The sequence below is a fragment of the Pseudomyrmex gracilis genome, unplaced genomic scaffold (assembly GCF_002006095.1).
Source record: "Pseudomyrmex gracilis isolate BER0280 unplaced genomic scaffold, ASM200609v1 scaffold_337, whole genome shotgun sequence".
Lineage (NCBI taxonomy): Eukaryota > Metazoa > Arthropoda > Insecta > Hymenoptera > Formicidae > Pseudomyrmex > Pseudomyrmex gracilis.
The window spans coordinates 33004-46468 of record NW_018020921.1 but is presented as its reverse complement, the minus strand read 5'-3'; the positions used below and the strand labels follow the sequence as shown (position 1 = coordinate 46468).

Below are 13465 nucleotides of genomic sequence, written 5' to 3'. Positions count from 1 at the left end.
TTTTTTGCCATTTTTATAAATAATTAAAAAACACAGTTTAGCAACCGAAGAATACAACGGCGATTTGTATACAAACATATTTGCGCTTACAAAAAGCGCTACGCGTAGCAATACTGTCCAGCAGAAGTAACGCAGCAATTGCAACTGCTACATGAAGCCGCTACGTAGCGCTACGTAGCGCTAGCTTCGGCTAAACACACCCATAGTGTACGCATGGGCGAAAAATAACATTACTATTTTGTTGGGGCAACTATATTTCCTGAAGTGATATCCATAGTGTTTTCTCCGTGCAAGAATACATCGATATCCAAGAATACAGTTATGTGAGCTTAATTAGCTGAAATCTCAATGACAAAGTTACTATTTTCATCGAACTGTGATTATGTATATAATTATAGTTCGATCTATAATTAAACACGTGGAGAGAATCAGGACGATCGGAGTGATTTTAATGTTACCTGAATAAGGGACAATAATTTATATAATCGTAATACACACGAGGGATAATATAATAATAGCTGATGTTCGTCAATTCGTTAGGTCTAAATTGCCGGTAATTGATTAACGTTCCGATGCTGAAGAAATGTAATTCACGTGGACAGAAACGTGTGTATAAGCACATACATAACGCGATTACAAACTGATATTTCCTATTCTTACACCGTCGCATTTACTACACAGTCGATAACATGAAATAATGACCTGGTTATTTCTGTCGCGTTAGGTGTCTATTCGTTTCGTTAACAATAAGCGATAAAAGTTTTAAAAAGTTATAGATAAAATCACGTGCAATATAAGAACACAAAGTAGGAACAGAAAAGAATTTAGTCTTATTTTCAATACTTCCGTATTTGAGATTAAGATATGGTTCTCAATAACCGAACAAGTCTTATCGGCCGGACATTTATTAGAGTAGTAATAATTATAACCAAGTATTTATAATATGTAAAGTAAGAAACTCTCTCTCTCTCTATATATAGATATGTAACTAAATAATTTATTAAATATGTAAATATTAAGTATATTGTTTTAAATATTTCTAAGATATGTTTTTAAATATTAGAGAGAGAGAGAGAGAGTTTCTTACTTTACATATTATAAATACTTGGTTATAATTATTACTACTCTAATAAATGTCCGGCCGGTAAGACTTGTTCGGTTATTGGGAACCATACCTTAATCTCAAATACGGAAGTATTGCAAATAAGACTAAATTCTTTTATTTACTTAATAAATGTCCGGTCATTGAGATACTTTATAGGAATAAATTTTTAAATTTACTGCTGTTATACAATAAAATCGCACGCTTTATAAAGCTATACGTAAAAGCTGTACAAGGAAGTTGCAATTTATACAAAAAACATGCAAACACAACGTGACTGCACTTTACAGATTTTAATTCTCTGTTCTCTCTCTCTCTCTCTCTCTCTCTCTCTCTCTCTCTCTCTTCCTTTTTTTCTCTTTCTCTTTCAATTTTTTCTTTCAGATAAACTCTCCATCTTTTGCATCAAAGTATTGTTAACGATCAAGTGCCGCAAAAACTGAATTCATAAAAAAACGATCGATTTATATAAGACATTGATTAAATATATTTTTACCACGTACTTCCGCAACTAAGAAACAAGCATTCTGTCTATTATCTTAAAATAACTTCCTAATTTGGAACGTATGAACAATATATTTATCAATCATTCGACAGATCAAATAAAAAAAAATAAAGGATATTACAGCACACCTATATAATCTCAATTTTCTTTGATTATGCGAAACAGGAAATAAACGCAGAGAGAGAGAGAGAGAGAGAGAGAGAGAGAGAGAGAGAGAGAGAAAGAGAAAGAGAGAGAGATTAACAATTGCGCGCGCGTTGTAATCCGATTGCGTATGTTAGTGTCCATCTCTCGCATATACATTTCTCCCGCAACCTCGCGCAAGTGATGCTCGCATTCACGTAACAAAGCCCAATATTATTTGTCAGCGTATTGCGTAACAGAGAGACATACACAGAGTGCAATGGCAAAAACGCTGGTTACATAACGCCGTTATTGCACAATGCACTTAAATGCGCAAATAGGTTCGTCTGTAGTCTCTTCACAAAGCTTAACAGTATTCGACCGCGACAAGATCTACGAAATTTGAAAAGAGAACAGATTCTTCTCAGACGTCAGAATCACAATTGGTAAATGTTTACAATAAGGGAGACCCCTCCGATCGGCTTCTCGTTTTGATACATTGTAAATATGACCTTCCTGAGTACGTTTCCAAAAGTTTTATCCGTCGCTCATTGTTTATAAAAAAGTTATGAACAAAAAAAGTTTCATCAATAAACTATCGTTTTTCGACACCGTGTACATTTCAGAAGGAAATGAGTAATGTTTATGTTGCCAACAATGTGTGTATATGTAGCATACGCCGAAAGTTTCTGTTTTGTTTTGATTTCTTTGTTCGTAATCGCCTTTTCGCTCAATGTGTAATTTTGATACTAGAATTGATGTCTTTTTCGACATAATGAGTGCAATGTATCTACTACATTAAATGTGAAATGTATTTATGTAAAAATATGTGTATTTTACACAAATATATTTATGGGTTAAATCGCTATACGATTTGTTTTTATTTCTTCGTTGTAAAGCGTGTAGGCAGGGGGGGGCTGCGCCCCCCTGCAGGTGAAGGGGCTTCGCGCAGCCTTCCCTGCCTACACGCTTACAACACAAACAAAATGTACACGGTTTTGGAATATAACAGTTTATTGACGCAACTTCTTTTGTTTATAATTTTTTAACGAACAACGAGCAACGGCTAAAAGTTGCAGATTGTTGTTCAGGGAGGTGTTCTTGACAACATATGTCAAGGTCATTGACCTCCGAGGGTGCTCCGTTTTTCTGAATATTTATTTATTAGTTTTTAACTATAATACTTAAATTCTAACTTTACGCGTATAAATACCTTGTTATAATTATTTCTTTAATAAATGTTCGAGCACATCAGAACCGGAGTTATTATTTCAAACTCGGTCAGTATCTGTGTTGTACATTTATTTCGAAAAAAACATCTGAATTTATATTTAACCAGTTATGTGTGTTTATATATATCTACTATACTTTAATATAAATTCATATAATCCAGAGTGTGTTGTACGCCTTGACAATGAGTGTTACGCCATACAAGACAGAGACAAGAGGATGTGGTAATTCGCACGCAACCACTCTCTCTCTCTCTCTCTGTTACGTGTTTTTGCGTTTTATATTCGGTGCTTTACTTTCATTTATTGGGACTTGACTTTTGAGTATGTCAACTAAAGTCAGTAGCAGCTCCGTGTGGACAAATGATGAAAAGTACTTATTCAGCGTGAACTCACAGTGGAAAGAGAGTTAGTCGAAAAATCGATTCGAGTAACTGTTACACACGAGCGACGCAAATCTAATAAAAGAAACAAACGATATATGTTTACATCACTTTGATATGATTAGATTCTCGATATAGATTTTGTGCGTTTGACGTATTAACGTACAATTACACGTAATGTAATTAATAAATTGTGAGGTAAATGTTTACAATAGAGGAGACCCCTCCGATCGGCTTCTCGTTTTGATACATTGTAAATATAACCTTCCTGAGTTCGTTTCTAAAACTTTTATCCGTCGCTCATTGTTTATAAAAAAGTTATGAACAAAAAAAGTTTGATGACTAAACTATCGTTTTTCGGCACCGTGTACATTTTTTGTGTGTTGTAAACATGTAGGCAGGGGGGGGCTGCGCCCCCCCGCAGGTGGGAAAAATAGGAAACGACTTTCGAGTAAATGTCGCTTCATGATAACATATACGTGATTTGTAGCGACACTTAATCAGAAGTCGTTTTCTATTTTTTCCCAAGGAAGGAGCAGAGAGGAGGGGCGAAGCCGTTTCTTTTATTAGATTTGCGTCGCTCGTGTGTAACAGTTACTCGAATCGATTTTTCGACTAACTCTCTTTCCACTGTGAGTTCACGCTGAATAAGTACTTTTCATCATTTGTCCACACGGAGCTGCTACTGACTTTAGTTGACATACTCAAAAGTCAAGTCCCAATAAATGAAAGTAAAGCACCGAATATAAAACGCAAAAACACGTAACAGAGAGAGAGAGAGAGAGTGGTTGCGTGCGAATTACCACATCCTCTTGTCTCTGTCTTGTATGGCGTAACACTCATTGTCAAGGCGTACAACACACTCTGGATTATATGAATTTATATTAAAGTATAGTAGATATATATAAACACACATAACTGGTTAAATATAAATTCAGATGTTTTTTTCGAAATAAATGTACAACACAGATACTGACCGAGTTTGAAATAATAACTCCGGTTCTGATGTGCTCGAACATTTATTAAAGAAATAATTATAACAAGGTATTTATACGCGTAAAGTTAGAATTTAAGTATTATAGTTAAAAACTAATAAATAAATATTCAGAAAAACGGAGCACCCTCGGAGGTCAATGACCTTGACATATGTTGTCAAGGACACCTCCCTGAACAACAATCTGCAACTTTTAGCCGTTGCTCGTTGTTCGTTAAAAAATTATAAACAAAAGAAGTTGCGTCAATAAACTGTTATATTCCAAAACCGTGTACATTTTGTTTGTGTTGTAAGCGTGTAAGCAAAAGGGGGCTGCGCCCCCGCAGGGAGAGGGGCTTTGCCCCTCCTCCCTGCTCCCCCTTCACGAAAAAATGAAGAATTCAATCAAGTGTCGCTTCATATCATAATTGTTTACTTGACATAAAGTGGATTATTACTTCGCATATCTCGCCAAATTCTTTCGATGTTTTGCGTGTGACAATTAGTATGAGAATCTACGAAATTTTCTTTGTGATTTACTGTATGGTGAGTGTAACCGTGCATATTGATTGAGTAAACAATTATGAGATATAAAGCGACACTTGATTGAATTCTTCATTTTTTCTCGAGGAGCGAGCAGAGGGGAGAGGCAAAGCCCCTCCCCCTGCGGGGGGGCGCAGCCTCCCCTGCCTACACGCTTACAACACAAACAAAACGTACACAGTGTCGGAAAATAAGAGTTCATTTATGATATTTCCTTTGTTTATAATTTTTTAACAACAAGCGACGGCTAAAAGTTGCAGATTGTTCAGGGAGGTGTCCTTGACAACATATGTCAAGATCATTGATCTCCGAAGGTGCTCCATTTTTCTGAATATTTACCAAACTAATACTTAAAAACATGTCTAAAATTGCTACTCAAATTGAGAATTCTTACGTTTATAACCATTCACATATCTAATAATTATTTCTTTAATAAATGTTCGGAACATTTATGTTAGCGAGCACAAAAAGTAAATAGCTCGTTTACTAAATCGTAAGTAGATTGTAAGGTATGATTGGACAAGAAAAAATACGTACACACAAAGATTGCTTTTAAGCGATTTTATTGATTTCGAGTTGTATGGATGTGATGAGATTGTTTGAGTACATGAAAAGACAGGGTTGGAAGAGAATTAAACAGCACACACACTGTGGGAGACGGGAATGTTTTCCTGTGATCGATGGTCGGGAGAGATTTCGCTAAGGGCGTGCAGTCGATTGTCTTATCAATTTGAGGAGTATACATTATCCGTATAGAAATCAGTCCTTGATCCCCGATTGGCCTGGTCCTTCTTTTCTCGCCGATTTAAACCACATAGGTCGCATAGCTCTTGTAAGCGTACGGTAGAGCGGAGATAGCGGGTGCGGAGTACGCGCTGTAAGACGGAAGATTGTACGCGCTATAAGCCAACGGTGCGGTAAATATCGGTGGCGCGCTGTAGGATGTGACAAGGGGGGCGCCGATAATCGCGCCGGGTTTCGGTTCGGGCGCGGGTGCGGCCGCGGCGAACGCAAGAACAGCGAACAGGCAGATCTGCAACGAAAAGTTACACATTTTAATCTTTAATATAACAGATATTGTCTACATTTTTTGCACTAAGTACTATATACGACTATGCACATGTGAATATGAATTGTTTTTATAAAACATAAAATATAATAAATAAATTATATAAAATATACTAAATAATTGAAAATAATTTTATTTAGTAGAAGATGAAATAAACTATGAAATATGATGATAAATAATTAATTTGATTTAGTAGATAATGAAATCTTTTTGTATCTCACTTCGAAGAGTTATTTTTATTCAAGTTACTTCATCATGTATGTTTCAAGTTTTAATATACACATACACACACACACACACACACATTTTAAGTTTTCAGATTTTTAAATCTCCACAGAGTTGCATTGTAATTAATGTTTCTTTTTGTGACTCTATTTACAATTAGAAAAAAATACAAATTATATCTTTGTCACGGCATACAACATCATTTTGCGATATACGTTCTTTTATTTCTAAAAAAAACTCTAATCTCAACAACTCGAAAACAATTCGAAATTTTATTTATTCCCCACGACAAAAAATTTTTATAAAAAGACAAAACAAACAGTAGATTAGCTCAAAGTATTTGTGCGCCCGTTTTACTTTTACGAGCGCATAAATATGCAATATCTTTGCAAATAATGCAAAAAATCGGAATATCAGTTGATCTGAGAAAGACGGACATAACTTCGTCTGTATTTCAGTATCTTAATTAACTTACCAGCTTGAACATCTTGAATCTCGTGGTTGTCTGGCTTGAAGTCAGTACGATAATACACCAAAACACGATGTAGTCGCGTCTTATATAGGAGACTGCCACCCGGTCTCCTGCCGGATATCGGATCTCCTTATTTTCTTCTCCCCTTCCCTCCGCTTCCCTTTTTGCACCTTCTTAGCGCACCTTCAACGAGGGCGTTGCCTTGTCTCGCGCGGAAAACGAACGCTGTTCGTATGATTTCTTCTTTTTTCCGTCTCCCTCTTCTTCGTACGGCCACCAACCGGTGCAGTTTTGTTTGTCGACCGCGCATCAAATGGGATAGAGAAGGCCATGATGATCCCTCAAGGTCACTTGCGGTAACCAGGCGTGGTCGGACTACTCTTCTTTTCTGCTTCGAATGTACCAACAACGGAAATATGCGCAAGCAAAAGCTTTACCATAAGTTATTCTCTCTCTTGATACATATAATGTGTCGCAAAACAAAAACGCGTAAAAAATCGAGTTTATACACACACTTGATTATTTATGGTATTATTTGTAGATGACCATTGAACACCTTAAAGAACATCTTTGACGTTATTTTGTGACATAATTAAAAGTTCATAAATGAACTACTTTGATCTACGCTCTATTATATCTACGCATATGTGTGCACGTAGATTCGATTATTACGAAGAAACATTTGAAAAACTCTAAAGTTTCAACGAATGTCGTTCTTTGCCGAGAAAAACGTTCATTCACCTGTGAACTTCAATTTTATTGAATCGCAGTTGCATCGAGATGATCGGAGCTATTCGAAGCGACTTTTACCCTTAAACTTTGAATGGCGCAATAAAAGAAGTTACTTTTTTACGAAGCTGGTACTCACGTGATTTTTAAGTATTCATTAAAAAAAAAGTATTTGAATTGTATCGCAAAGAACATATAAAAGGCAAATATTCAATTTTGTGAGCGTCGAGTTTTCTAAAGCAGAAATAAAAGCCAATATAACATACAAACCACTGTGCCCACCCTCGTTCACGTGTTTCATTTACTGACAAAAGTCAAAGGTGGATGTTAAAAGATATTTTAACTAATATCGAGTCGTATGAAAAGAAAAGATCGACATTTCACTCCTGAGAGAAACTTTTTCGTTTCTGTCTTTTGTTTCTTTAAACAATATTCATTTAAATAATTTTTTTCTATATATATGTACATACTAGAATGTATTTGCGAATTGCCAAAATGAGACGAAAAAGCTCAATTGCGCTTCGCAAAGTAACATTAGGATCTTGTCTCGGGCCAAGTTTATGCGCAAAAAAGTCGCGTGCGGTAGCAAGGCAGGTAACAACATTGCGTACGCGAACAGGGGAGAGATGAGAGATAAAATATTATGAAAGTGACAAGGCGACGTTATAATGTTCGATACAGAGCAGCGTTCGGTCGTCACCGATGCGATACGCTGTCGTGTCTTATTAATGTCGTGTGCAAGAGACACGCACAATCATCGATTATATCTTAAAATTCATAAACAGACTCAATTAAAGAGAGAAAGAAGATAACAAAAACATGGGTATTTAGGGTATTTGTTATTTGAGATACAGTAAACTTTAGTCACGCTTATTGACTCGGTGTTCAACAACACGAGTAACAGTATCTTCGCGGTGTAACGATTCGAACCGATCTCAAATGGACGAGTGTGGTGCCCTCGTCAAGGAGAATATACTGCGCACGGACACAAACCCGACGAACTTGATCTTGAAAAAAAATAGGAGACAGGCTTAACCTTGAGATTCTTTCGGTTGAAATCCGGTTGATTGAAAGAGACCAAAACGAAAAAGTAAGACAAAATCGGCGGCGCTAAAACAAAGAAGAGAGAGAGAAAAGGACTTCCAACTGTATATATATTGGGAAAATTATACAAGCGGATGCCGCGCAAGGTCGGATAATCTCAAATGGAGGAGATTTGCTCTCACCTTGTGCGTTCGTTTTTGTTCCTTGATTTAGCTGTGACGTTAATGCCTGAGGCGAATTTCTTCGGCAAATTAAATTTATATCAGATGTGTTTATTTTTCTTTACTTTAATTTTTCAAAGCAAGAGAAATATAATGTAAGCAACTATATGTTCAATTATCTTCGGTAAAGGTTGTTTAAAGAAAAATACGAATTAACGTAATAAAACACATAAACATTATTGTTTATTATATTGCGAACAAAATGTAGCAATATATTCCTTGGCATATTTTATATGAGATTAATTCTAAATCAATTATTATTATTCTCTTATATAGACTTGTGTTTAATCGAGTATATGAGAAAAAAACTTATCTGTCATATGACAATGTAAATCTTAAATAATAATCGTACAAATACATCGTAATCTATAGAAGGAGGCAGGGTATTAAAGAAAGAGCGACGTAGAATTCAGATAGAAAAGTCGAATTTTATTGGAGCTAAATATTGCACAAACTTAACAATTCCCAATAAGATGTCATTGCTAGAGTTCAATCGTAAGAAACGCATTTTATCAAATCGGCATCAATTTGTCTATGGAAATTCCTTCCCTCCACGGTTGTTAGATACGGTGTCCGGTTCGGGTAAAAATGCCGACGACTCACAGCAGGATCGGTGCGGCATAGGCGGAATATGCGGCAGGTGCTACGGCGTGAGTGCCGTAACCCAGCAGAGGAGCTGAGTAAGCGATGGGGGCTGCTGCGAACGGAGCCGCAGCGAGAGGAGCAGCCGCCAACGGAGCCGCAGCGAGCGTGTTGTAATTTCTCGCTATCACTTGACTGCTACTGGCCGTTACGATCGGCGCCGGTACCGCAGCATACGCTGCGGCGGGTGCCGCTAATATGGCTCCCGGCTTGGGTGCAGGCGCAGCGCAAACGGCGCCCAAGACAACAGCGAGGATGCACTAGAAGAAGAAATAAATCGAATATTATTTGAACATTAATTTAGCAAAGATTTTGCAACGCGACGATTTGATGAAGAACACATGCAGATTATTTTTGTGATGTTTATTAGAATTTATTTCAATCAATCTTGCGCGTCTATATTTAAATTGATCAGAAAAAATGTTTTTTAAGATAGAAATAACGCAATGGCAGTACGCATACATGCAATACTTATTCTAATATTGTAACAAAGATAAAAATTATTGCGTTACTACAAGAGAGTAGAAGACGATTTTCTACGTCGTTCTTACGCACTCACCAGCTTGAACATGTTGCGAAGTTTAACGTTGAGAATGCTACTCGAAGCAAAGGAAGAGTTTGAGGAATCTGATCTTCATACCGAAAAGCAAAAGCTTTTATACCGCTTTGTCCGACCCCCTACTGGACGCTTCATCAAGGTCGTCGTCGATGCTTCAACCTCCTGGTTTCGCGAGCCGCATCGTGTCGATACATGAATTGCCGCTTCTTTCTCTCTTTCTTGGCACGACTCTCTCGAGGCGGCCACGACGAGCATTGTTAAGTGGCTTTCTTTTCGAAGTCAACTTTGCTGTCGTCGATTTGCAACAATTCGGTGACTGGATTTGAAACTAGTCGCGACGTGTTACCTTCGCTTGTGATATTCAACCGAACGATGTTTGAAAAAGAATGTTACACCTTTGTCACATCTCAAGGTTCGCGTAATTTCTTCCGCCTTGCGATTGAAATTTTCCAACTGATAACTTATCGAATGCGGAAACACAAAACTGTCACATAACTATATTTTTATATATAAAAATATATATAATTACATTTTAATAAAATTATATATTATATTTTTTTTAAATATAATTACAGTCTCATATAATTAATATATTTTTATATATTAAATATTTTTTATTATAATATATTATATATTTTTTTCAATCTATATGTTTTGTGTTATTTTGCGAAACAATCCGGAGAATCGCCAATTTACGTGTTCAGTGTTATATCTTAAAACAAAAAGATTCACACGATCCACTTTGAAGATTCACGAATCCACAGATGAAACAAAACGAAATGTTCACGAATCCAAGGATTCATAGATAGGAAGAGAGGGGAGAAAGGACTATGCGCTAAGATTGCTAATTCGGTCTAATGCATGAATAGAGTTACTCGCGCGCTAATTGTTAACCATCGGCCGTATGACGCCAGACGCGTTCCACGTGATCATTTTCCCCGTGGCGCAACATACATTGTATTCAACTACGTATCTCTAGACAGAGAGAGAGAGAGATTACGTAACCCCCGGTTATCAAGTTCGTTTACATAATTCCATTTGGGCGGTTATCTCGAACGCACGGCGCGTGGGATACCCTGTTTTCTCGTGAACCATTTCTTGAATTGTTCAATCAAGGTCGCTGTCGAATATTGAGAAATTAGATTTGTTCCTTTGTTGTTTGTCTGATCAACGTTACATTTTGTTAAAATAAAGTGTGATTTGTGTTCAACAACTCTGCAAGAATACATTAAACAAGTGTACGGTCACAGGTCGTATTGCACGTCATTTTACGAGAAATGATATTATGAATATTTCATATTTTACGAAAGATTCACACACGCAATTGTAGAATCGCATTGTCGCAAGTCCTAATCGTAATTTTAGCGTGACATTCTGGGTCGTAGTGTCCTTGTAGGTACTCTTGCATGACGATTTTGCGCAATGTAGCTTCTTCGGCAAGTGGATCACGTACTTTAAGAAAGTGCGTCGAATTATATGGCCAATTGAAGTGACCAAAATGAAAGCGAACGTCACGAACGTCATGACAGGATCGAGTTCCTTCTTCTTGCGGCAATAGATACACCGTTGAGATAAAAACAAAAAAAAATATTAAAAAAAAAAGATACGTGCGTATACCCGGAGCCTTCAACTTGATTACCTTAGCGAGCGGTGGGGCAAACGCAAATCTCGTTTCACTGTATATATCGCAATTTTACAACCTTGAAAGGTACACCTTGAAAAATATATCCTGCTTCTGATCGTCGTCGCCAGGACTTGTTTTTGCCGTGTCGTCGTCGTCACTGTCGTGGCGGTTATTTGCATAAAGTGTTTCTGTTCGAAAGCACGACTAGAACACTGATCCCGAGCGTGGATATTACCGGCCCTTCCATATCTCCACGTAAAGAAACGCGTGCCGAAGGTAATGAGCAAACACATATCTCTCCAAAAACATAATGTAAATTTATTATAATGTAGATATATGAAAAAAATATGCTTGCCCATTACCTTCGACGCGTTTTTCTTTGTGAGGAGATTTAAAGGAGAATAGTTCCGGGATCAAGTAATTTTTTTATTTGTGCTCGCGAACGGACACCTCGCGCAAATAATCGCCACGAGGACGACGACGTAGGTGGTTTGAACACTGAAGACAAGCGCAATGATGGTAACGCGATTGCATCAAGTGATTAATGCCGCAATTCCAAACAAAATCGCAAGACTCATATAAATTGCGATTCTAAATAAGATCTTACGATGTTGTTTTTTAAAATTACTACATTAACAACCAAATTCGAGAGAAAATTTCGATTCATTTGCGATTTCGATGTAAAGGGACATTGAAAGAAAGAGAGAAAGTGGTGTTAATCCAGCCGCGTTTTGCGCCGGGTGGCGCGAAGACTGGAGTGCGGACAAAAATTCGGCACAATCGAGCAAACAAAGATTGCCGGTTAAGTTATTCCGGATATGTTCCCGCCGATTGTACAACACCTTGTCGTGTTCACGATGGGTGGGGAAGAGTCTCTATACTTGTAAGGGAAGGCGCGATATATATAAAAGACTTCGAAATAAAACGCATCGCAGAGATTTCGCAGCGAGAGATCAACGCGTAGGTAACATCTAAACTCCACGAAAGCAAAATGATGACCAAAATCCTGGTGAGTTCTTCCGAAAACACATTTAATATCTCTGCGCATTTTTACAAACACAGTTATTGAAAAATTATATGAAATTTGTAATATATTTAATTTACTATGATATAATTAATATATAAATATATTGATATAATAATATTGATTGCTAATAATACACTTTTTGTACAAAATATATTTATATCTGGAGAGAAAAATAATAATTAATAATTAATAATTAAGCATTAATTGTTAATTAGTAATTTCTATAGACAAAATGTTTCTTCATAATTAAAGATTGTTTTAAAAATTTGTGCACCAAATCACGTTCAACAATTGTAAAATACTTGTTACAAAAGGTTTTGATCGGCGCCTTCGCGGCCATCTGTTCCGCCGGGGTGGTCCCAGCGATTCCGGCAGCATTGCCTGCGGCTCTGACAGTTGGAACTTACGCCACAAGTTACAACGCGCACGCCATCAATCACGCCATAGCCGCCCCGTATGTGGCAGCCGCGCCAGCGGCAATCGCAGTTGCACCTGCAGCTTATGCAGCGGCACCGGCGGCACCACTGGCTTATTCCGCTCTGGCGACACCATTCTCCGCTCCGATCATTGCCGGAAAACGATAAGCTATTGCGTGTCTCTCGTTGAAAGCCAGATATCGATCCTGACCTCAAATTGTTAATTATACTACTATAAAGTAGATCAATTGATGAAAAAAAATGCCGATGTAAAAAATGTCAATTTTTTGATATGTAATGCCGAGTTTTCTTACATTGTAAATATATCAATTTTAATAAACTATCATTGTTAAACGCACACACAATTTTGGAAAAAAATGGTTTCTTTTATTTCCGCAACCCAAATTTTATATTTAAAATATAAAAGTTTAATATTTATTATAATAAATTTTGTAATGCAATTATATTATATTTTCTTGTAGGAAAATTTTCTACTTCTAAAGTAGTCTTTTCTCCCAACTGAATATAATACTGGTCAATATTCATATAAAACAAAAGAAATGATATACAAACAAAGCA

At 36.9% G+C, this 13465-nt stretch overlaps 2 protein-coding genes across 2 annotated transcripts; one reads left to right on the top strand and one right to left on the bottom strand.

Moving 5' to 3' along the window:
• Positions 1–5404: 5404 nt before the first annotated feature.
• LOC109860151 (cuticle protein 38-like) lies at positions 5405–9923 on the bottom strand. Its single transcript, XM_020439048.1, has 3 exons — positions 9820–9923; positions 9240–9520; positions 5405–5778 (listed from the first exon to the last, which is right to left on the bottom strand). Exons 1-3 carry the CDS (start codon positions 9829–9831, stop codon positions 5664–5666), a joined length of 408 nt encoding a protein of 135 aa, XP_020294637.1. The 5' UTR covers positions 9832–9923; the 3' UTR covers positions 5405–5663.
• Positions 9924–11735: 1812 nt separating this feature from the next.
• LOC109860152 (RNA-binding protein 14-like) lies at positions 11736–13246 on the top strand. Its single transcript, XM_020439049.1, has 2 exons — positions 11736–12452; positions 12785–13246. Exons 1-2 carry the CDS (start codon positions 12435–12437, stop codon positions 13052–13054), a joined length of 288 nt encoding a protein of 95 aa, XP_020294638.1. The 5' UTR covers positions 11736–12434; the 3' UTR covers positions 13055–13246.
• Positions 13247–13465: the final 219 nt, after the last annotated feature.

Excerpts from the sequence above, each read along its gene's own strand:
- LOC109860151 (XM_020439048.1), bottom strand. Across the intron at positions 5,779-9,239 it reads CCTGCCGCATATTCCGCCTA|TACCGCACCGTTGGCTTATA; the intron begins TGCCGCACCGAT and ends GCCACCGATATT.